This window comes from Nicotiana tabacum, chromosome 2 (genome assembly GCF_000715075.1).
Source record: "Nicotiana tabacum cultivar K326 chromosome 2, ASM71507v2, whole genome shotgun sequence".
Taxonomy (NCBI): Eukaryota; Viridiplantae; Streptophyta; class Magnoliopsida; order Solanales; family Solanaceae; genus Nicotiana; species Nicotiana tabacum.
The window spans coordinates 25,778,443-25,803,849 of record NC_134081.1 but is presented as its reverse complement, the minus strand read 5'-3'; the positions used below and the strand labels follow the sequence as shown (position 1 = coordinate 25,803,849).

The following is a 25,407-nucleotide window of genomic DNA, read 5'->3' as shown; positions in this document are numbered from 1 at the left end:
AGCCTGGATGTGTTCATTCAGCATAGCATTCCTTATGGAAGATTATTTGGGCGTGGGATGTTAATTTCGTCGCCATCTATTTCATGTAATACTCTATTATGCCATGTGGGTCGTGAGACGACTTGATTATTTGTACAATGTGTTGAAGTCCCGCGTAGCGGTGGTGTTATGTGAGCAGGATGGCTCTCGAGATGCAGATCATATATCACACCTTAGTTATGCTTGAGTTTTATAGCGTATGACGCTACCCGTCTCCCCAGGATTTGTATTATGCACTTGGTGTGCTTATGGTTGATATTCAGGCATTTCGTGAGTATAAGCGTTACGGCTCGATGTGTATTTTCTTTAGATTATTATGTGTGGATCGGGTAGCACGTCGTCACGTGTATGTTGTTTGGATCGGGTTGCATGCTGCAACCATATCATGCATGGATCAGGTTGCACTCCCCAACAATGTGACGTTGAGTACAGTTTCCCATAGCTAATCTTGTGTGTTTTGTGCCTCATTTTTGAGGAAGGTTCATAACATCTTTTCGGTTATTAAGTTACATAGATTGAGTAGTTCATTCCATAGTTCGTTTTCCTTATGTATCACATTCGAGTTTGTAGTTTGTTAGCACAATGTGGCATCATATGAGGCTTTTGCAGTATCTGAGGTGGCTTATTGCCTGAGCAGCTTGTACTGGGTGAAACAAGATTATTGGACCTGGGATCAGTGCGATCAGATTTATATAAGGCATATTAAAGAGTAAATATTATTATTCAGTCCAAAATGAGGTAATGGTTCTTGTCGGGAGGAGAGACTCCATAAATTGTGATTCGGCAGGTGGTTATGAGTTCTACACATCTTCTCTGTCGTGGTTATATTGCGAGAGTTAAAGCAAGGCTTAATTGGTCATGAGGTACACTACGAGCTTCCGGTCAGTGGAAATTTTAGTTGTGCTTTGGAAAGATTGCCTTGGGCAAATGAGTTACGCGGTGCATGGTAAGAATTCAGTAATGGTATACAATCATATTTGGTGCAGTGTGTAGATATTGATATGGTGTTCGTATGTCGGAAACAAGTACGGAGTCGGAATCGATTTTCGGGAAGTTCAGAGCTAATTTGGAAAGAAAAATTCTAATTTCAGAAGCTTTAAGTTAGAAAACTTGCTAAGGTTTGGAATTTTTATAAATGACTTCGGAATCAAGATTTGAAGGTTCCAATAGGTTCGTATGATGATTTCGGACTTGGGCATATGTCCGGATCTGGTTTTGGATGACCCGGGAGAGTTTCAGCGCCTATTGTGGAAAGTTGACATTTGGAAGAATTTTATAAATTTGGGTCGAAATGCATTTCAATGTTATCGATATCCGTTAAGGATTCCGAGTCTGGGAATAGCTCCGTATGATGATTCTGGTCTTAGGAGCGCGACCGGAAGTGGATTTAGAGGTCCGTAGGTCATTTTGGGGTCATTTGGTAAAAGTTGGGAATTTAAAGGTTTTTGGAAAAGTTTGGCCGGGAGTGGACTTTTTGATATCGGGGTTGGATTCCGATTCCGGAAGTTGGAGTGGGTCCGTAATGTCAATTATGACTTGTATGCAAAATTTGAGGTCAATCGGACGTGATTTGATAGGTTTTGGCATCGTAGAAGTTTGATGTTTCAAAGTTCATTAAGTTTGAATTGGAGGGTGATTTGTGTTTTTAGCGTTGTTTGATGTGATTTAAAGTCTCTACTAAGTTCGTATGACGTTTTAGGACTTGTTGGTATGGTAGGTTGAGGTCCCGGGGGCCTCGGGTTAGTTTCGGATGCTTAACAGATTGATTTTTGAACTAAGGAAATGTTGGGATTTTCTGGTTGCTGGTGGAATCGCACCTGCGGAAAAAGGGCCGCAGGTGCGACGCCACAAAAGCGACAAGGCAAGCGCAGAAGCGAAGGTTGGCCAAAAGGCTTGGGGTCGGAGGATCGCGAAAGCGGAAGCGCAGATGCGGTGCATGGGGCCCAGATGTGGGGGCTGTTGGGTCGAGCTTGAATCGCACCTGCTATGGAATTTCCGCAAGTGTGGAGCCGCAAGAACGGCTATTGGACCGCAGAAGCGGAAATCGTGGCTGGGCAGTGAAGTTTCTTAATAAAGCGGGGTTTGGCCATTTTTATTTCATTTCCTCCATAAGAGCCGACCTTGGGCGCGATTTTGGAGTTCCATTCTGTCATCCTTCATGAGGTAAGTAATTAACTCCATTCTGTCATCCTTCATGAGGTAAGTAATTCCCACATATTGTGAGTTAAATACATAGTTTATATATGGACTTAAACATAAACATTAGTAGGAATTTGGGATTTTAAAGAAAAACCTAGACATTTGCATTCTTGGATTTTAACCACGAATTTGGGCATAGAATTGGGAATAAATCATATATTTGAGTTCGTAGTGTTATGGGTGACGGTTATCTTCAGAAATTTTGGGAATCCGGGCACGTGGGCCCGAGGGTAATTTTTATCGACTTTTCGAGCGGAGTTGAAAATTGTTGTAAATTGAATTATAATGAGTATTAGAGTATATATTTATGGATTTACACATTTATTGACTAGTTTTGGAGCGATGGGCATCGGTTTGAGTTGTTGGAAAGGCTTTGGAGCCGGTTATGAAATTTCGGAGCAAGGTAAGTCTCTTTTCTAACCTTGTAAGAGGGAATTAACCCCATAGGTAAATCGATTTAATGTGTGCTTCTATTTGTGGGGGCTACATACGCACGAGGTGACGAGAGTCCGTGCGTAGCTACTATTATGCTTATGTCCGAGTAGTCTAGGACCCAAATCATGTTATACTTGCGATGTTACTTGTTAATTTAATTGCTTGAATCATATTGACACTTGGTAAAGGAACTGTAAAAGGTTAAACTTCATTTTCTTGACCTTTAATGAGAATTGGTATTTCCTTGAATAATTGCCCCTTAAATAAATCTTGAATTGGTTGTTTTAAATGTATTTTCTCTTTTGTGGAGCGGGCCGAACACCTCGGTAGCAAATAGATGCATCTATGGCTCGTGCCGTTCGACCCTCGGTAGTGCATAGTTTAAATATTATGTTGGATCGGGCATTACGACCAAGGCATAATTTGCGCATGATAAATCTTTGGAACCAATATTGCTTCTTTGGCTTGAGATATAAATTGTTAAATGATGAAAAATAAATTTGGGACTTAATATTGGTGAAGGGATTATTTTCTATTTTTTGTTATTGGATTTTTATTATTCTTCATGTAATCCATGCTTAATTAAAATTTTGACATACTTATTGTTAGCCCATAGTAAGTGTCTGAGTCGACCCCTCGTTACTATTTCTTCGAGGTTAGACTAGATACTTACTGGGTACGCATTGATTTACGTATTCATGCTACACTTGCTTCACATTTTTGTGCTGGTGCATATATGTCTAGAAGACTTGTGGGCGCGGAGGCACGACTATTTTGGGGACTTAGGTGATCTGCATCCCATGTTGCGAATTCGCAGCACATCGAGTTTCCATCAGAGTTATCTACCCTCTCCTGTCTAATTGTACTTCCAGACATATGTTGTATTTCTAATATATTTCCTAGTTGATGCTCATATACTTGTGACACCGGGTTTTGGGGGTGATTATGGGCTGTTCAGTGTTGTAGTTGTGAAAATACTATCATTTACTTTGTAAAGTCTATCTCTTGCTATTTAATTGAAGGAAATTATGATTTCAAAAATACTGAAATACTTAAATGAGTAATTTAAGTTAATCAATTATTGTTGGCTGGCCTGACACCGGTGTTAGGCGCCATCACGACCTCTAATGAAATTTGGGCTCGTGACACCTTGTATTTACAGATTACCGATTACAGTTATAGCCCTCGTTAGTGGGAAGGTAGAACTAGCATACAGTTACAGTTTTTCCTCAAGTAGGGACCTACAGTTATATTTGACTCCTTTTACGAAGAGGTCCACACAGTGATACAGATTACATGATCCTTTCTTGGAAACCTCCCAAACATAAAGAATTGATATGACATAGTGCTTACCGAGTTTATTACTGAATTGTTAAATTGATTTCTGTTACGGGAAACAAATGATAAGAGTGATTATTGTTTATTATTTATGAAAAAAAGCATTTATTCATGATATTTTCTGATTATTATACAAAGCATGTTTTCTAACTTATCCCCAATAAAAATAATTGTGGTTAAGTGTTATTACTCATTGAACTAGTGACTCACTCCCTGCTATTTGTTTTTACAGAGACATCAGTTGGCACGATCATTAATTAGAGTACACGAGTTGATAGTTCCTTGTGAGCCCCGAAAACATCAGTTGGCACGATCATTAATTAGAGTACACGAGTTGATAGTTCCTTGTGAGCCCCGCACTTGTTCATGTGGGCGAAAAGTTTATTTATTGTTGTCGTCTTTTCTTTTGAACTCCTAGAGTCGCTCCATAGTTATTTTTATTAGTTTTATAAGGATTCATTCGTTATAATTGAGTAGTTACTAGTATTGCACATTCTTTCTGTATTTTTGAGATGAGTTTAGTATTATTATGTTGGTAAGGTTATAATCTTAGTGAAAACTTATTTTTGGTTAGTTGATGAAGGTCGTGACTGATTTAGGTGAATATTGGTTGGTTATTATTTGTTTATAAGACAGAAAAACTTTTGGGTAGTCCTAAAATAGGGAAAACTCTGTCCGATTTTCTGTAAAATACCGAGGAGGCTTACTTGGGGGCACTTTCTCCTAAGCGCGGTCATGATCCTAAATTGGGTCCTGACAGAGTTGGTATCAGAGCCTAGGTTATTCTTATGACTAATGGAGCACAGTCCTGACAGAGTTGGTATCAGAGCCTAGGTTATTCTTATGACTAATGGAGCACACATCGGTAGTAGAATCTCAACTATGGTAATGTAGCCGGCCATTCCCATAATCGTGATTTTTGGACTTTCTTTCTTGTTCCTCCGTACGTGTGTGACGACTAAGGTTAAATAGATGAACTAACACTGTTTATCTTGTTACCATATGGCTTGAGCTTGATTATCTGATATCAATGAAGGCTCGAAGAGCTTGATTATCTGATATCAATGAAGGCTCGAAGTTCAAGGACATTAAAATGCTGCCACTGGATAACAACTGTCTCCCTGGAAAGAAAAGTTCCCTGGAAAGAAAAGCAGCAGAAGTAGTAAACAAGGCCAATAAAAAGGTCGTTGTGCCATAATGAGGGGCTTTCATACAGCTAAGATATGTAATAAAGTCCACCATTGAATTAAGTACTAGACCACCGCCATAACTAGGAGATTATTATCATTGAGGTAATTACCTCTATGTAGAGGAAACATTGCGAGTATGATGGATACAAGAAGAATGAACAACAGAATAAGGTTCTAAAGGCCTTAATAGAGTTCCTAAAAAGTGAAACTACAAAGTTTACTGTTTCTAACGATTTAATCATTCTTAGAGGTTTTTGGCGAAATACTAAAACATTGTGAGCTCTATGATGTTCCAGCGATAGGCCTGTAGAGCTAATAACTTGTAATTTGAAGTAAATGATGAATATATGGAATAGAACCATACTTCTAGGGACACGGATAGGAGCGATACAACTGACTTAGAAATAAGTGCACTAAACTTTTTATGAATCGCTTCCTTCTCGATAGTCTAAAGCGCAAACCATATAAATACTTAAGAAATTAATTCAGACGATGAATATACTGAGGCTTTATCAGCTGGCTAGGTACGTGACGTCTTAGGTTTAGAGGTTTGTCGAATGGTTGGTTAATCATTTAAACAAGACAATAATCCCACATCCGAAAAATCTGACCTATTATGTGGAAGTTGAAGTTGTTAAAAATAATTATGTGATTGGAATCAACTAAGAATTCATTTAAAAAGATAGAGACTAGGAAATCTCACAATATGAATTTTTCTTATATGGGACTAAGAGTTAGATAAAAGAAATCTTGAGATATTATGAGATCCTTTAATATTTGTTACTTTTATGGAAGAGTCTCGTGTAGTTGAAACTTTGTATTAAGCTTATCAGATTCAAGTTGAGAGAGAGTACACTCTATCTTGCCAAATTGAATTTGACCTTGTCGATTTTGATGGGCTTATAGGTATTATTAGTTACCACATTACCTATTATTACCATGCGAAGGTAGTTAGACTGAAATATCTAGAAAACCTAATTGTAAGAAGAAAAAGGAATCATATCCCAGTGATAGCCGAGCTTATACCATTTAAGAAGGCTCTACAATTATTGAATAAGAGTGGTTATGGTCTCGTACTTCCGTAAAGGGATCCAAGATATGTGAAACTTAGTTTGAAAATAAAATTAAAAATAACGAGAAATAAAAAATTTTAACGACTTGGCACTAGACACAACTTATATCAAATTAGTGAAGCAAAGAGAACTAAATAAAAAGTTGCATGACCTACTGACAAGGATTTTATTAGACCGAGCATATCACCTTAGGGTGTACTGATATTTCTGAGATAAAAAGAGAGGATATATACAGAATAAGAAAGAAAAAGAAAATAATATCTTATTACAGGCCAAATGTCTTAGAATGTACTAAATATGATCAAAATAAACTTCACCCCCCCCCCCCGAATAAAGATAAGCATTGTCCCCAATGCTTAACTAAATAAGAGTAAAAGAGGGGAGAGAGTGAAGAAAACTCCCTATGGCTCCTTAGATATCTTTGTTTCCCCAACAATGTCACCACACTCAGTCTTATCCAACTGAATCTCACATCCTCAACTTTGGGTGTCACTGGGTTGGTGAACATCTGACGCAATGCCTCGGCACTATCGACAACAGAGTCTGGCTCCTCAGACTGGCCAGCTGGTGCCACCGGTGCTGATGGTGTTGCAGGATCTGGGTCTGAATGGTGTGGGTCGATCAACATGTCAAAGAGGATATCTCCAGTTACAGCAAGCTTGGTCTTGCTAACCTGTATCCGGAGCTTGTCCACTGACTTCTTGTTGGCCTGGGACTTTCTCATCTTTTTTACTCTGGTTCTCTAGGATCATCTTCAATGTCTCCTCAACTGTCGGGGGAAACTGAAGTGCCCGAATAGTAGACTCTGCAACAACATTGGACAAGTCAGACAGCTTTGCAGTTGTTGTCGGCACCCAGTTGTTGAGGCTCGCCAATGTCTGGGAAACTCGCAGCACAGAAAGTGGAGCAAGTACCAGCTTCAAAACCGAAGTGGAAGTTGTGGCAGGAACTGTAGTAGCTTCGGCACTAGAGGAAGGCTCGGCCGTAGTGGATGGAACATTTCCGCAACTACCACAACTGGCTAATCAGACTGGCCAGTGGTGGTAGGCGGCTGACCTTTTCTCTTCGGGTTGTTCGGATCCATAAGTGAGTACCATGAGAAAGGCTTCTTCGACCTTACATTTGTATCAAATTCCTTGGTTCCACCCCCGCATCCGTAAGATACTCTGTGATAGTGTTAGGGTACGGGTAGGAAGAGTCATCCTGCCGGGCGATCATTAAGAAATTGGCGGACATCACGACACCCACATTGATAGGATACCCGGCCATAATAGAGGCAACTAAGACTTCCCGAGGAATCAGCAAGTGAGTCTCATTTTGACTCGGGTCCAGCCTACTGCAGATAAATAATTTCCACCCTTATTCTTCGAAGCTCGGTGTGCTCCGGTGAATAGGAACCCCAGCGGTGATCCATGTTGGTGGTGGTCCTGGTGCAGCTAGAATCTCCGCTAACCAAGGACGAACTGCATCCCCAAGTGCATACTTTTCAAAGTATTCTTTTGGCTCGACATCATCAAAGCCCAAGTATGTGTTCCATGTGTGCTGATCAAATCGCACTTAACCTTTGTCCCCTTTTTGATATGCGCAACATTAGAATAGAATTCTCAGACAAGGTATTCCTTACCATCCACCACACTCTGGGTAAACCACATCCACCCTTTGCATTCTCTAAACTGCCTCAGCACGGCCGGGTTGTACCTCTCTAAATCTGTCAGTAAGAACTGTCGCTCCAGTGTTAGCGACCTCGCCGGCCACCATGTGCGGAAACTAGTGAAAGCTGCTAGGCTGCCGAATCGGTCCTCCCAAACCTCTTTATTCTTTGTTCTTTAAATTCCAGCAATTGTGGCATCTCCCCCTACCATCATCGGGTATGTCCTGAATGGGTGTATCCTGTGTCATAGAGACTACTGAGGCTCAGAAGCCTGACTAGCACTTTCTGATCCCTCGGAAGTGCTGTGGAACGAGGACGGCTCGTCCCTAAGTTGAAATCTCCCGGATGGCCTGGATTGTACTGTCGGTTGTTCCTGAACAGAGGCTGAGTTGCCATCTGATACGTCTCTATACGTGGCATATGAACTCGTCTCAGAGAGATCTGCACCTCCCCCTCTTCCAACTGTTGTCTTTTTCTGATTTCCTGCTGTTGGGCAATAGGTTAAGCTCTCTTGCCTCGTCCCCGAGAAGGTTCACCCCTCCCTTTGGAAGTGTCGTCTCTGCCTCTAGATCGAACCATTGTTTGTATCAAACAAAGGTGGTTGTTAGTTGCAATTCAATGTTAAGACATACATAGAAGATAGGCAAGAATACACCAAGGGTATCAGAAACAGTATGCTTGCATGGGAAGGAACCACTGTCCGCATAATTTTGTTATGGCTATAGATGAGGCCTTGCGGACCGCACAATTTAGCTTTGCGGCCGCAAAAGTGAAGTGCGGTCCGCACAATTTCACTTTCGGCCGCATCTCAGAAACCTAAAATATGCCAACTCTCTGATGACAGAGAATTGGCTGATGTGCGACCGCAACATGATTTCTGCAGTCACCATAATTAGACCTGCGACCGCACATTTGAGTCACAAAATGTAGACTTTTTGATGACAGTGAAAGGTTGTTCTGTGGCCGCAATGAGAATTCTGCGGCCCGCACAATTTTCTTGCGGCCGCAGACCCATTCTTTACTAAAGCTGCCCTAGACTCAACTTTTGTGGATCGCACAATTTCAGGTGCTACCGCAGAATTCAAAACTCTACGAACAGTCCAGTATTTCAATCTAGGGTTTGCAATTTTTGTGGAAATTTTGACATGGTAAAAGCATAAAGGCATAAACACACGTTGCCCCAGTCCCCATAGAACATGTACTAGATAACCCACTACGGATTTACCCCCACATGAATGCACAATTTAATTCTATTGACAAATGGCCTAAAAATAATTAAAAAGCTACAAATTAAATAAAAAAAATTAAAAATTCTAGCAAGGAATTTAAGAATACCAGATGTGAATGAGTACAAGGGATGAGTGATCATAATCGTTATGCGTGTGGGCAGATGATTCACCAAGATTTTTCAATATAGTGCAAATTTCGTGCTCAGAAAGGAAAAAGTACAACAGTTGCCCTAGTCCTCTATTTATACTGGTGATTTTCTAAGGGAAGGAGGAGCGAGTGCGGCCGTACAATTTCAGTTGCGGAATTGCGGTCCACACTTTGTTACCTGGTGAGCTTAAGTTGGTGTCTTGTCTGCGGTCCGCAGAAGTTTGCGTGCGGCCGCAGATTCCTTGTTGCTGCCGCAGATTTCCTGTTGCGATTGCAGATTGACCATTTTTCTAACAGACCAACTTCATAGAGTTGGCATTTTTAATCCTCCATTTGTGCAATCTGCAAGGTAATTATGCGGCAGCAGTGCTCTTTTGCTACAACACTCCAAGTTGTGTGGTACACACAAATCAACTGTGGTCCGCGACCACACAAATCAACTGTGGTCCGCACTTCTTTCAATACTTAGCCTCATTTGTTTTGTCCATCGTTCCTGTAAGTCACACTCAGCCCTGTAGCACACTTCAAATCAAGTTAGCACAAAAATAATACCTAACTACAAAAGAAAAATGGATGAAAGGAAAAGAAACATGGGTTGCCTCCCAAGAAGCGCCTGATTTAACGTCGCGGCACGACGCAGAATATCATCAATTGAAATGAATGACCGCCACGACGTGGCTATCTCCAACTTTTCCCAAATAGTGCTTCACCCGGTGACTGTTGACTCGGAATACTTCATTGTTTTTGTTCTTCAAGTCCAATGCACCAATAAGTGTCATACCCACAATTTCAAAGGGACCACTCCATTTAGACTTTAGCTTTCCGGGAAACATCCTCAACCTTGAGTTGAACAACAATACGAGATCGCCCAACTTGAACTCTTTGTTCCAGATGTATTTGTCATGAAGATATTTCATCTTTTCTTTGTACAAGGACGAACTTGTGTACGCATAGTACCGAAATTCATCCAATTCATTCAAATGTGCAACCCTCAAGTTAGCGACAACATCCCAATCAAGATTCAACTTCTTTAAAGTCCACATAGCCGTGTGCTCAAGTTCCATCGGAAGATGACAAGCTTTTCCGAACACTAACCGGTACGACGACATTCCGATAGGTGTTTTGTAAGCCGTCCGATAAGCCCATAATGCATCATCAAGCTTTTTGTACCAATCCGTTCGATTAGCATTCACTGTTTTGGACAAAATACTCTTTATCTCTCGGTTGGAGACTTCCACTTGACCGCTAGCTTGTGGATGATAGCGAGTTGTGACTTTATGAGTAACATCATACTTGATAAGTAAAGTGTGAAAGCCTTGTTGCAAAAATGTGACCCCTCATCGCTTATAATAGCCCGCAGAGTACCAAACCTTGTGAAAATATTATTGTACAAGAATGCCACCACACTTCTCGCATCATTGTTGGGTAGAGCAATGGCCTCAACCCATTTGGACACATAATCCACCGCGACCAAGATGTAGGTATTTTCACAAGAACTCACAAAAGGACCCATGAAGTCAATACCCCATACATCGAAAATATCAATCTCCAAAATAGTGGTGAGGGACATTTCGTTTTTCTTTCAGATTCCACCGGCTAGTTGACATTCATCACATCTTTTCACTAGCTCACTAGCTTCCTTGTAAAGAGTGGGCCAATAGAAACCGCAACTTAGCACTTTGGCCGCCGTTCTTGCTCTACCATGGTGACCACCATATGGCGAAGAATGACAAGCCATTTCACCTTGCTCTTCTTCCGGTACACATCTTCTAATCACCCCATCCATACAAATCCGAAAAAAGTATGGTTCATCCCAATAATAATATTGACAATCCCGTTTGAACTTCTTCCTTTGGTTTGAAGAAAGCTCATCTGGGATGATTCCACACATAAGAAAATTTACTAGATCCGCGAACCATGGTACCTCTTTCATTGAAATAGCCAAGAGTTGCTCATCGGGGAAGGAGTCATTGATTTCAAGGCCATCATGTGTCCACTCCTCTCCTACTCCAAACGAGACAAGTGGTTCGCCACTTGATTTTCACTCCCGTTTCTATCTTGGATGTCAATATCAAACTCTTGCAACAAAAGCACCCATCTCATCAACTGAGCTTTGGAATATTTCTTGCCATAAGATAACGAAGTGCCGCATGATTCGTGTGGACAATAACTTTTGCACCCATCAAGTACGGGCGGAACTTCTCAATTGCATACACAATGGCAAGGAGCTCTTTCTCCGTAACGGTATAGTTGACTTGGGCACCATTCATGGTCTTACTAGCACAGTAGAACGGATGAAAAATTTTGTTGATGCATTGTCCCAAAACAGCCTCATTTGCATCACATATTAACTGAGAAGGGACACTCCAATTTGGAGCGGTGATGATGGAAGTAGTTATCAACTTGAACTTTAACAATTCAAAGGCTCTCATGCAATTATCATTGAAGTTTAAACTTAGCATCTTTCTCAAGAAGCTTGCACAACGGGTTCACCACCTTAGAGAAATCTTTGATGAAACGCCTGTAAAACCCCGCGTTGCCTAAGAAACTCCGCACACCCTTCACCGAAGTTGGAGGTGAAAGTTTAGAAATCACCTCAATCTTTGCCTTGTCAACTTCAATTCCATTCTTTGATATTTTGTGGCCAAGGACAATGCCTTCCTCGACCATGAAATGACACTTCTCCCAATTGAGCACCAAATTCGTTTCTTTACATTTTTCCAACACTTTATCTAAATTTGCAAGACAATCATCAAAAGAATCTCCAACCACCGAGAAGTCATCCATGAAAACTTCATTCCAACACTTTATCTAAATTTGCAAGACAATCATCAAAAGAATCTCCAACCACCGAGAAGTCATCCATGAAAACTTCAAGGTAATCCTCCACCATCTCCGTGAAGATAGCCATCACACACCTTTGAAAAGTTGTCAGTGCATTGCACAAACCAAATGGCATCCGCTTGAAGGCGAAAGTACCATAGGGACATGTAAAGGTTATTTTCTCTTGGTCCTACGGAGAAATGGGGATTTGGTTATAGCCCGGGACATGTAAAGGTTATTTTCTCTTGGTCCTACGGAGAAATGGGGATTTGGTTGTAGCCCGAATACCCATCAAGAAAGCAATAGAAAGCATGATCGGCCACTCTATCAAGCATTTGATCTAAGAAAGGAAGTGGGAAATGATCCCTCCTTATGGCTTGGTTGAGCTTGTGATAGTCCATACACACTCTCCAACCGGTCACCGTTCTTGTAGGAATCAACTCATTCTTGTCACTGATGACCACCGTCATGCCCCCTTCTTCGGGACACATTGAACCGGAGAAGTCCACGAACTATCGGAAATGGGGTAGACAACCCCAGCATCCAACTTACTTAATAATCTCTTTTTTGACAACTTCTTGCATAGACTCATCGAGTCTCCTTTGATGTTCAATAGATATTTTAGCGCCTTCCTCCAAGTTGATCTTATTCCTGCAAAATGCGGAGCTTATCCCCCGAATATCCGCCAATGTCTACCCAATAGACTTCTTCCTCTTATGTAGCACCGCCAACGTAGAATCTACCTGCACGTTAGTCAAACAAGAGGAAAGAATAACTGGTAAGGTAGAACAGAGGCCGAGAAATTCATACCGAAGATATGGAGGCAATGGCTTCAACTCCAAGGTAGGAGGCTCTTCAATGGAAGGCTTTGTGGGAGGAGTTGTCCTATTTTCAAGATCCAAAGATAGTTTTCGGGGTGCATAATTGTACGAACCCATTTCATGCAAGGATTTCACACATTCCATCAAGCCATCTATCTCGTCATCATCAAAGTTGAGCAAGACAACTTCCAACATATCACCAACATTGATTGAGTTCACACATTCCATCAAGCCATCTATCTCGTCATCATCAAAGTTGAGCAAGACAACTTCCAACATATCACCAACCCGGAAAGTGAGTTCTTCGGTTTCAACATTACAAAGAACCTTCCCCCGTAGCAAGGAAAGGTCTTCCAAGAATAATCGGCATCTAGAATGACAAAATTCGCCGGAAGAATGAATTTATCAACACGAACCAAGACATCTTCAATCACTCCCAAAGGTCTCAGATCGGACATTTGCAATCTCATAGAGGTGGGTCTTGGTTGCCCAATTCCCAAGGTCTTAAAAATCGAATAGGGCATCAAATTGATACTTGCCCCAAGATCACAAAGCGCTTTAGCAAACTTGGCACTTCCAATTGTACAAGGAATCGTGAAAGCACCGGGATCCTCCAACTTAGGAGTCATTGAATGCACAATTGCACTCACTTGATGAGAGACTTTGATAGTTTCAAAATTTATTGACCGCTTCTTCGTCACGAGATCCTTCATAAACTTTGCATAACCGGGCATTTGTTCCAAAGCTTCAACTAATGGCACATTGATTGAGAGACTCTTTATCATTTGAATGAACATTTTGAATTGATTCTCGCCATTTTGCTTGGCAGGTCTTTGAGGGTATGGAGGTGGAGGCTTAGGCAATGGTGCCTTAGCCTTTTGCGATATCGGCTCCGGTATGTCAATAATGTGATCCTTAGACGGGTTCACCACCTCTTGAATCTTTTTCACACTATCACCAATATCAATCTGAACTTCATCATTTGATTGTACCACATTGTTCGGGACCTCTTCTTCTTGTACCACTTGCTCATCATCCACAAGTTTCTTTTGACTTAAGGTGGGTGCATTCCCACCTCTTCCACTTCTTGTAGTAACGTCTATGGCATGCCCCGTGTTGTTTTCACCCTTTGCGTTTACCACAATGTCACTTGGTAGTTCCCCCCTAGGACGAGAATTTAGAGCTTGAAAGATTTGCCCCATCTGAACTTCTAAGTTACGGATCGATATGTTGTGTGAGGCAAGTTGGGCATCTGAATCGGCATTCTTTTCCATCATTTGCTTGAACATGTTGTGAATACGCCCCATTTCATTGTTTGACGAACTAGGACCATGGGAAGGATAAGGAGGCGTGTTACTCGATTGTTGATACATCGGGGGCCTTTAAAAACCCGACCCCCAATTGACTTGATTATTGTTCCATCCTCCTTGATTGTCCCCCCCCCCCTCCCCAATTTCCTTGATTATTGCCACTCCAATTTCTTTTATTGTTATTGTTATGCCAATTCCCTTGATTGTTTCAACCATTCCAGTTTCCTTGGTTGTTAGAATTCCAATTGCCTTGATTGTTTTGAGGTCTCCATTGTTGTTGGTTTGGGCCTTGGAAGTAGTTTTGTTTCCCTTGAAAGTTGTTCATATATTGCACCTCCTCTTCTAGTTCATTGTAAGAATCACCTTGATCAAAACCGCTATCCTCTTTATAATTCTCCACTCGATGTGCACTTGTGGACCCTTGGCCCTTCTTTTGTTCACCATCATGTTCACTCCCTCCATGGCATCTCCCTCCATGGCATTGACTTGCTTAGGATTTTGCACGTGTTAAAGTTGAGCCTTTGCTAATTGATTCATGTTGGCATTGACTTGCTTAGGATTTTGCACGTGTTAAAGTTGAGCCTTTGCTAATTGATTCATGTTGGTAGTTAATTCAGCAATGGCTTGCCCATGGTCATGAAACTCTTTGTGAAGGTGGATCACATTGGGATCACCTTGTGGAACATTAGCCTGGGATTGCCATACCAATGATGTTTCCGCCATTTCATCTAAAATCTCACACACCTCTGCATAAGGTGTAGTCATGAAGTTCCCATCAGCAAGTTGATTCACTACACATTGGTTGGTTGTGTTGATCCCACGATAGAAAGTTTGTTGAATCATATTCTCCATCATATTGTTGTTGGGACATTCCTTAACCATTGTTCTATAGCGTTCCCATATCTCGTGTAGTGGTTCATTTGGCTCTTGCTTGAACGCCAAGATCTCATCCCGAAGTGTAGTCATGTGCCCTAGAGAGAAGAACTTAGAAATAAATTTTTCTGCCAACTCATCCCAAGTGTGAATGGAATGGTTCGACAAACATTCCAACCAATCTAAAGCTTTCTCCCGTAGAGAGAAGGGAAAAAGTCTTAGCCTTCTCATTTGGCTCTTGCTTGAACGCCAAGATCTCATCCCGAAGTGTAGTCATGTGCCCTAGAGAGAAGAACTTAGAAATAAATTTTTCTGCCAACTCATCCCAAGTGTGAATGGAATGGTTCGACAAACATTCCAACCAATCTAAAGCTTTCTCCCGTAGAGAGAAGGGAAAAAGTCTTAGCCTCAATGCATTCTCAGAGACATTTGTTTGTTTGCTCCCCCAACAAGTGTCCACAAACCCCTTCAAATGTTTGTATGCATTTTGACTTGGAGCACCGGTGAAGAAACCTCGTTTGCTATAGCAAAGTGAGCATCACATTGGTGATTTGAAAGTTTCCCACCCTAATAAGGGGAGGGACTATTGCACTAGCATATCCTTCATTGGGAAAAACCCAGTGTGGAGCCGCTCGTGGTGGTGGTGGAGGTGGAGCGGGGACATTGTCATGAGGCACTCAGACATCTTCTATTGGCTTGAGGTTCAAGAGGAACCTTATCAACTTGCCCATCCTCGACGTCCACATCCCCAAAGCAATATTTCCGAGCTCATTATTTGCCATGATTCTACCTACAATTTCCTAAACAATTTAGTAACAGGGAAGAAAAAGAAGATATTCCAACAACACACCCAAATATATAGCTAACACCATTTTTAACTCCTTGTCAACGATGCCAAAAATTGATCACGTCCAAAGCACACCTCAAAAGAGGTATTAAACGGTCGTAAGCAATAATAGAAACTCAACTAAGAGTCGGGGTCGAATTCACATGGAGCTAAGATAGGAGTTAGGGGTATATATTTCAATTTAAGCAATTGTATTATCTAGATTGCACTTCCACAATAAGGATTTATTTTGTATTTCTAATGTTACATTAATAATTGCAAAATAAAGAAGGGAGACTAGAGATAATTATTTTTAAGGTTTTTCCAAATGGATAAAAAGCCTAGGGTTGTGATCATGACCTAGGTGTTTGCCTAATGGGGTAAAAATTTTAATGCTTGTTTTGTTGATTGGGGTGCATTATAACTATTAAATCTAAATTACCTACTCAATACCTCTCGGTCAGAGAGTGATTTTGCCCACTTTGGCTTTCTCAAGACCAAATGGGTATCACCCAAAACAATTGATAAAAGCTCAAGTCGGGTTATTACTATTTCTAGGTTGAACCCTTTGATTGACCCAATTCCTTGTTAGCTAAGTTATCCTAGACTAGGTCTCTCTTCTCACGTAGAGACTAAGTCTGTTTGCAACCATTAATTCTAAAATTGAAGCATGAACTAAGCTAAATAATCAACACCTAATCATAAACAAGCACTAAATTAATAAAGACGAAGGAAGGATCTTTAGCAAGAGTAGAAACAAACTGTATACTTACAAGTGTGGTTCCCCAGTTACGGGAAAGAAAGGAGCCGAGGCCGTGATGATGTCGCTGGTGGCAATGGAAACAAACTGTTCCATCCACCCACGATCATTATCATCTTCCATGCTGGATAGTAATGTATGGTGGCCTCGCTTGCTGAAGTTGATCATCCCCCACGAAAGATCTTGGGTGAATAGAGGTTTATCACGTGAACTAGGGATAGCTCCTCCCCCGTTTCCTGCCACAGGTGCCGCAGGCAAGCAATCGTCATCCCCACAGAGGGACTCACATGTGCCAAACACACTTGGTAGTGGAGGCAAAACTCCTCAATAACAGAGTCAAGCTCTCCACTCAGAGAAAATGTCCCCAAAGTGAAGAGATACATATAGAATTACGTAAAACCCTTCTTGGGTAAGGTTACCCGCTCCACCAGATCAGGAGCGATAATGTCTAAATCCCGGCAATCGCAATCTTCCTTCACAATAGGAATGCTGGAAGGACGGATAGAAGAAGGATATATACTATCGGCCCATGTACGAGGGCTAAGAGAAGGAAATTTCTCTTCGAAGTCTTTAGTTGTGACAAGACTTCTAGGGATAATGGTGCTCACTGTTAGAGGAGATGCGTCATTAGCTTTGTTTTTGTTCTTTGAGAAATTGATATTTTTTGAAGAAGAAGCAATTGTATGTTATGGAAAAAAGAAAAGCTTTTCTCGTTTGAAGAGAGTTAAAGGAAGGTTGAAGAACATGATACAAGTTGAATGAAGAGAGTTTGAGAGAGTTTGGAAAATTATGGAGTATGAATGAAGAAGGTTGATGCGTATAAGTAAAGGTTTAGATGGCTATATTCGTGGCCATGATTATCTTGATAACTGGCAAAAGTTATGGTGCATCGTGGGATGACACGTGTTCGGGGCATTAAATGCGGAGAGACGTGCGTCTAATCAACCGTCAAAAGTTTTTCAGAGGGGGTCAAAGAAATTCCCGCCAAAAATAATGTTTCTATCAACTTCCCGATGACACAAGTTATGTCACTGGAAAGCAGGGGGACTATCTGTTATGCCAAGTAGTTGCATAAGAAAGTGACACGTGGAGCCGAAGGCAGAGGATAGTTAAAATCGAAGACAACTGTTTCATTTGTCACCGGAAAGAGTGATGTTCATAAAGATACAATAAATACTTGTCACCCAGTAACATTTAATGGAGAATATTCTACAACATTTAGTACATTTCCTATTACAAAGAATTTGTCATTTATGTTCAACGTTACACATTCTTCAATGACCCTCATAATTGACATTAAAGAAGGGCATGATCCTAGAGAACAAATAGGACCTTGTTCCTTAGGTGCAGCTATAAATAGTGAGACATGTTATCATTGTAAATGACACGAATTTTCTAGCAAACTTACGCTATAATATGTTCAAAGCTCTATACAATTTTATCCTCTTACATTTTGATTTCATTACTGTTGTGCCCGGAAGCCTCGTTCCCGGAATTACTATTTCTGCTATTTCATCTTCATCTCAAGACTAAGTATTATATATTACTTCAATTCTTTTATTATTTCAGGATCGAATTAATTCACTTATCTAGAAACTATGTATAAATTATTTTAAAAAGGACCTATAATATAATGTTGCAGATTTTGATGATGAATGGCATATCTTCGCAAAAGAAACCAAGACGACAATAGACATCGGCGCACCAAGTGAGCTTCCAAAGGATAGAGTCCGCATAAGTTCAAATTATGATGCTTGATTGAGAATTTGTTCCTTAAATCATTTAAAGAGAAAATACTAATTTAAAAGCCATTTTAGATATCGAGTTATGCAATAACTAATTCAAGAGATATAAGTAAATAATGATCCACCCTGTGAAAAGCATTGCCACCAAACCCTAGAGTGGGTAAAGGAAGATAAAAAGTCTGTTAAGCGTACCTATAAGCGCTACGCCAGTTATGCAGTCATTGAATAATACAAATAGTTGCACCAATAGAAGCAAATAGGTCCCAACATCCATTCACCTCATGGTAAGCTGTAATTTATTTTTGGCCAGATCCGCTGGCATAACTATGATTTAGCATTGATAATTGCAAAAATTTTAGTATAAGATTTGGCATAAAAATACATAAACAATTTCAAAGAATATAATTGCTTTACATTTTTAGATTCTTCAAAAATGGACAAATTCCACTGAATTAGGAGAGAGAAGCCCGATGCAATGACTAAAAAAGTTGAGCAAAAGATGCAAGTACACTCTGTCTTTAGAATACCGATTCACAATAACGGGAATAGAACATGACTAATAAAGATCAACGCAGGCCATTCATGATGCAGACAATCTGTTGTAGAGTCAATCAAACAATATTATGTCTAAATCTAATTAGTTAGGATCAATTAAAACATCTGTAAGAATAACATAGAAAACCCATTGGGAGAAAAGTTATGACTCCAAAATTGTCCCAATGGTGTGTGTTGACCAGCATAGACAGCTGATGCAGCAATTATCAGTGGAGACTGAAGAGTAGACAGTGGTAGCATAATTCATAAATCCCAGCTTAGTCAGAAAATTTACGAAGTTCTCCATTTCTTGCAAGTCCAAGCAGTCAATTAGTACCATAAACTCAATAGTGACACAAATAGCAAAGAATTTCAAAGGACTTACTTCTGAATCAGGTATGGAAGCAGAAGCGTTGATGGCGAGGAACATGTATATACTGGAACTGTTGAGAAACATCCCAATATTTCCAGAATTTATTTTTTCACAACCAAGACCTGACATGTGTTGTAACGACCCGACCGGTCGTTTTGAGAATTAGCGTACCGTTCGAACAACTCCCTAATATGTATTATGGCTTGCATGTGTGGCAGGGCTCGGTTTTCGAATGATTCGGGATCAAATTGGAAGAAGGATTCTTGTTTTAGAAGCTTAAACGGTAAGAGTTGACCGGAGTTTGACATTTATGTAGACGACTCCGGAATGGTGTTTTGATAATTAGGCGTGTGTCCGGATTTATATTTGGAGGTCCGTAGGTTAATTTGATGCTTTTCGGCGAAAATTGAAAAGTTGAAGGCTTGGAAGGTTAAAAGGTTTGACCAGGAGTTGACTTTGGTGATATCGGGTCCGGATTTCGATTCCGGGAGTCGGTATAGCTCCGTTGTGTCATTGGGAATTTACATGCAAAATTTGACGTCATTCCGGGTTGATTTTATATGATTCGGCGCGAATTATTGAAGTTGAAAGTTAATAAGTTAATAAGTTCGATTTGAGGCGCGATTCGTAGTTTTGATGTGGTTTGATGTGATTGAGGCCTCGAGCAGGTCCGTGTTATGTTATGGAACTTGTTGGTATGTTTCAACGGGGTCCTGGGGGCCTCGGGTGTGTTTCGGATGGGCTATGAGCCATTTCTCCATGTTATTGGACTGTTGATTTGCTGGTGCCTTATGTCCTTATTCGCGATCGCGAAGGTCCAGCCGCGATCGCATATGCTCTTTTGTGGGTGACCCCTTTTTTTCTTAATCGCTTTCGCAGTGAATGGTTCGCGATCGCGTAAGCGGAGGTCGCTGTGAACCACATTTGCATCCCTTGATTCGCGTATGCGCAGTGCTTTTGTGGGGGCAATGTTATTTCTTCTTCGCGATCGCATGCATTCTTTCGCGATCGCGTAGTGCATTTTTTGTGCAGTAGTTGTTTCTTCTTCGCGATAGCATTTGTATTTCCGCGATCGCGATGTGGAGATGCCTGGGCAGCAGATATTAATTCCCAAATCGAGGGTTTTGTTCCATTTATCATCTTTTGAGCTAGAGACCTCAAATTTGAGCGATTTTTGAGGGGTTCTTCACGTGTTGGATTGGGGTAAATGTTCTTCACCCGGAAATGATTATATTTCATGATTCCATAATTGTTTTTATCATTAAGTTTGTGAATTGAATGAGAGAAAATAGGAATTTTTGTGAAAACTTTCAAAAATGTAAAATGATGATTTGAAGGCCGATTTGATGTCGGAATTGGATAATTCTGGTATTGTTGGACTCGTATCGGAATGGGTGTTCGAATTTTATGAATTTTATCGGGTTCCAAGGTGCGGGCCCGGGATTGACTTTTAGTTTTCATTAAAGATCGAAGCTTTATTATCCGGAATTGTTTCCTATGATTTTTATTTATGATATTAAGTTATTTTGGCTAGATTTGAGCCGTTTAGAGGTTGTTTCATATGAGAAGGTCATTTTAGAGTATCGGTCTAGCTTCTTTGAGGTAAGTATCTTGCCTAACTTTGTGTGGGGGAACTACCCCTTAGGATTTGAGTCCTTTGTGCTATTTGTATCATGTGAAAGCCGTGTACGCGAGGTGACGAGTACGTACTCTGGCTTATATGTGGAAATTGACTGGTCTAGACTCTTAGGCAGCTTTTATGTACTTATTTGGAATTGTTAGCACATTTTATATATTTTATTCGTCATGTCTACTATCACATGCTTTATTTGAAGTTGTCGTTGCATGTCATATTCCTTACTTGTCGAGTTTGCTCTTATATGCTTTATTTGGAGTTGTCATCACTTTGTGTCATTATGTGATTTATTTTATTGTGGAGCTACTCTTAGTTGAAATTGTCGTCACATGATATCCTTTAATTGTCGTCACATGATATCCTTTGTTGCCGGATTATTCTCATGCATTTATACGTAGTACTAGTTCGTGCCATCTCCTTCATTGTTAGCCTAATTCATACACTAGAGTCTGAAGTTTGTCATTTCATGGAAGTACTTTCACTATCGAGGTTAACGTTAAACAATTAATTGGAATTGAAGTTATCAATAGTCATTAATCTATTCTAATTGAAGTTGTGTTTAAAGGGGATGTTGTTCTTTGTTGAGTTACTTTTCCGTTCATTTAGTTGTTATTGAGATTCTATATACGTTGTGCTGAGCGGTGGACTATTTATTGTGAAAATATTGATATCGTTGAACTTTTAGAAAGGTTGTGGCCTACGGGCACTTGTGATACGAGTTGATATTTCGTGTTGTTGTGATGATAGCACGTGTGAATTGTTGTGTGGTTTGGTTGTTGTTATGCGGAGTATAAGAGTGGCATTTCACCGTTATTGTTATGCGGGGTGTAAGGGTGGCTTTAATTATCGTCACATGATATCCTTTGTTGCCGGATTATTCTCATGCATTTATACGTAGTACTAGTTCGTGCCATCTCCTTCATTGTTAGCCTAATTCATACACTAGAGTCTGAAGTTTGTCATTTCATGGAAGTACTTTCACTATCGAGGTTAACGTTAAACAATTAATTGGAATTGAAGTTATCAATAGTCATTAATCTATTCTAATTGAAGTTGTGTTTAAAGGGGATGTTGTTCTTTGTTGAGTTACTTTTCCGTTCATTTAGTTGTTATTGAGATTCTATATACGTTGTGCTGAGCGGTGGACTATTTATTATGAAAATATTGATATCGTTGAACTTTTAGAAAGGTTGTGGCCTACGGGCACTTGTGATACGAGTTGATATTTCGTGTTGTTGTGATGATAGCACGTGTGAATTGTTGTGTGGTTTGGTTGTTATTATGCGGAGTATAAGAGTGGCATTTCACCGTTATTGTTATGCGGGGTGTAAGGGTGGCTAATGATAATGTCAGGGCGGAGCGATAAGGATGGCTATTATACGGAGTGATGGTGGCTATAGGAGAGATAAGGGTGTGACTAATGATAATGTCAGGGCGATGGCTATCGGAGAGATAAGGGTGGCAAATGTCAGGGATGATGTGTGATGGTTGGAGACATTGTGTAGGAGATTTTCGTGTGATGGTGTACTTTTCCTTGTGTTTGTCATACACCTTACGTGACTTGCTTTGTTGTTTCAATGAGCTATTCGATGTCTTTAATATTACTTGTTAACTTGGGCTACAGTAGTACACTCGCACAAGCATACACTGTAGCATGCCACCTATACTAGCTCAAAAGTATGAAACTTTGACGTTTATTGATCATGCCCATGTGTTCTTGTTTTATCTCTTTCCATGTTGATATTGAGCATTATTGATCATGCCCATGTGTTCTTGTTTTATCTCTTTCCATATTGATATTGAGCATGTGACCATGCCGGACAGATTGTGATTGTGAGCCTGTGACCATGCCGGGCGTATTGTGATTGTGATCCTGTGACCATGTCGGACGGGTTGTGATTGTGAGCCTGTGACCATGCCGGGCGGATTGTGATTGTGAGCCTGTGATCATGCCGCACGGATTGAGATATTGGCACGTGAGTTGTCCGTGCGGTTGTGATTCGAGATGTGGGCACGAGGTGTCGTGAGTACATGATGATGGGTTGAGACCCATGACTTGTGATTATGATATGAGGTATCATGGAGTGATTTCGTTGTGAATCTTGTGTTTAAACGACTTGAATAATTGGTTGTCCTTTGTGTTACTTATTTGGTTTTAATGATTCTTCACAGTGTTCTTATTGTTTTACTGTTTATTTCAGTTGCTGATTCTTGTTACTATTTATTGATTTCCGCTTTCCGTTATTAGTTTTATACTTCTATACTGCACAGGTTATTTTGTCTACTGAGTGTCTTGACTTATACCTCGTCACTACTCCACCGAGGTTAGTCTTGATACTTATTGGGTGCCGACATAGGTGTACTCATACTACACTTTTGCATATTTTTATGCAGATCCAGATACTTAGAGTCTGTGGATTGTTAGATAGCGGATCATATATTGATGTGGAAACTTCAAGGTATACCTGCCGTCGCGTTCGCAGGCCTCGGAGTCACCTTCGGAAGTTATCTTTGTACAGTTTAATTCTATTTCGGAACAGTTGTACTTAGAGATTTTCTAGTGAACTCAATAGAGCTTGTGACTTGTACTACCGGTTTTAGGATTGTTAGCTTTGTATAGAAATTTCTGTTTCATATTTAATAGTCGTTGGTCAATTTTGCCATTAATTCAGTAAGTGTTAGGCTTATCTAGTCTTAAAAACTAGGTGTCATCACGACATCCTACGGAGGAAAATTGGGATCGTGACACGTGTGTAAGTTTTGTGAGTGATGTACACAAAATCATTAACCTCAACGACAAATTAACATTAGGAATGTTCCTAGAATGGATAGTTATGTATGCCTTTTCCTATCATATCTTAATACTCGCCCATCATTTTTCTTATCCATTCTCATTAGAAGAGTGTACTTTCTGTCTAGCTTATCCATTCTTATTGGCTCCTTTAAAGCTTTCAAATTTTAGAGGCGAAACCCCGCCTACAGCTCAAAAGCTATCTTCTCAGATCAATTCATGAACTTTATATGCATAGAAGAATAAAATGAACTCCTTATACATAGTAGGGAACTCATGATACTATGGGCACCCGTTTTTCTTTAGCAGAACTCCATTGTTATTTGGTTCTCTCTAAATATTCACCCATGTACACAAGCAGTTAACAATTTTACTTAGGTTGGTTTGACATTCACCATTATACACAGTAAGAAGAATTATATCACCTAAAGCTGAAGAGAAAAAAGGATCAGCAAATACGCTCAAAAAGTTTGTCTATGTCTGCACATCCAGGCAACATCAAGACAAACATAGGGCTACGTTCATCTAATTTTTAATGAATAATATAAATTTGTAAGGGTTCCATAAATATTTAGTCTCTTCGGGCAAAATGCAAAGCTCGAAAATTCAGTAAGTAACAGCAACAACGTCGATGAAATAAAAGATTAACAAGAGGGATTTGATAATGAAACTCAGAAAGAATGAATAGCAATATGCTCACGATGAAATTCATTCCAAGACTAAGCAACATTATGAAGTACATCATAAAGTTGGCGCGAATTTGTTACTTTCATTCTTTATCTCAAGGCGCTACCAATTGTTAACCCTTATTATTGAACTTGTTTCGGGGTTCGAGCTAAGTAAAAGTTCTTGTATAAGAGTTAAACTTTGTAGACATAACTTGATATGGTGCTTTAGATAATAAGGCAAAGAATAAGGAAGTACCTTGAGATTAATTATCAGGTAACTTAGAAGCAAGCGCCTCAGCAGAATCCGTAATTGTGTGACCGGGGCTTAAGATGGTAGAGTGCTATAAGCATTTGGTTTGGTTTATGATGGCTTCGGCTACGCCAGGATAGCGCCTCAGTTAAGTAATAAGAATAGTTAAACTCGTGTTATAAGACAGAATCTGAATGTGAGATGTTAACAAATATGAATAATTGCTCGATTACTCTAAGTCTAACCACATTTACTAAACTTTCTTGCATATACCAAGACAACCGAAGAACTTGTAGTACTTTTTACTTCATATGTTACTGACTGAAATGAGCTTAAATAAAGTGATATGACATGATGGCGAAAGAGCTACAAGGAAAATACAGAAGATAAAATCCATACTTAAAAGCTAACAAAGCAAAATAGGCAAGAAAGAAATGATACCAATAGTAAAGAAATAGTTATTCAGGTATTGCAGAAGAAACAAAAGACCGAGAAGAAAACTAAAAATATGAAAAACACATATCTGACAACCAATTTACCTGGGACAAATCTGAAGATACAAAAAACCAAAGATTATACTGGTTAGGACTCTAGCTGCATGTAGAACAATTTGCACCAATGGTAGACCATGGAAACAGTGTCCTACTTGGAAATGAAGAATACATAATTGGATACGGAACTGAGAGAGATTCGAG

At 40.1% G+C, this 25,407-nt stretch overlaps 1 protein-coding gene across 43 annotated transcripts in view; it reads right to left on the bottom strand.

Annotated features, from left to right (window-relative positions):
* Nucleotides 1-339: 339 nt before the first annotated feature.
* Nucleotides 340-25,407, bottom strand: part of LOC107821678 (chitin elicitor receptor kinase 1) — a 33,091-nt gene continuing 8,023 nt past the window's right edge. For 8 of the 43 annotated variants that reach the window (XM_075231948.1, XM_075231947.1, XM_075231946.1 and 5 more), the window contains one exon: nucleotides 340-25,354. In XM_075231948.1, coding sequence (XP_075088049.1) covers nucleotides 13,183-14,319 — 1,137 coding nt within the window. In that variant the 5' untranslated portion in view covers nucleotides 14,320-25,354 and the 3' untranslated portion in view covers nucleotides 340-13,182. Of the gene's footprint in view, nucleotides 25,358-25,407 lie in introns of all 43 variants that reach the window. The other 35 variants (XR_001656198.2, XR_001656197.2, XR_012699687.1 and 32 more) reach the window with 22 other exon arrangements.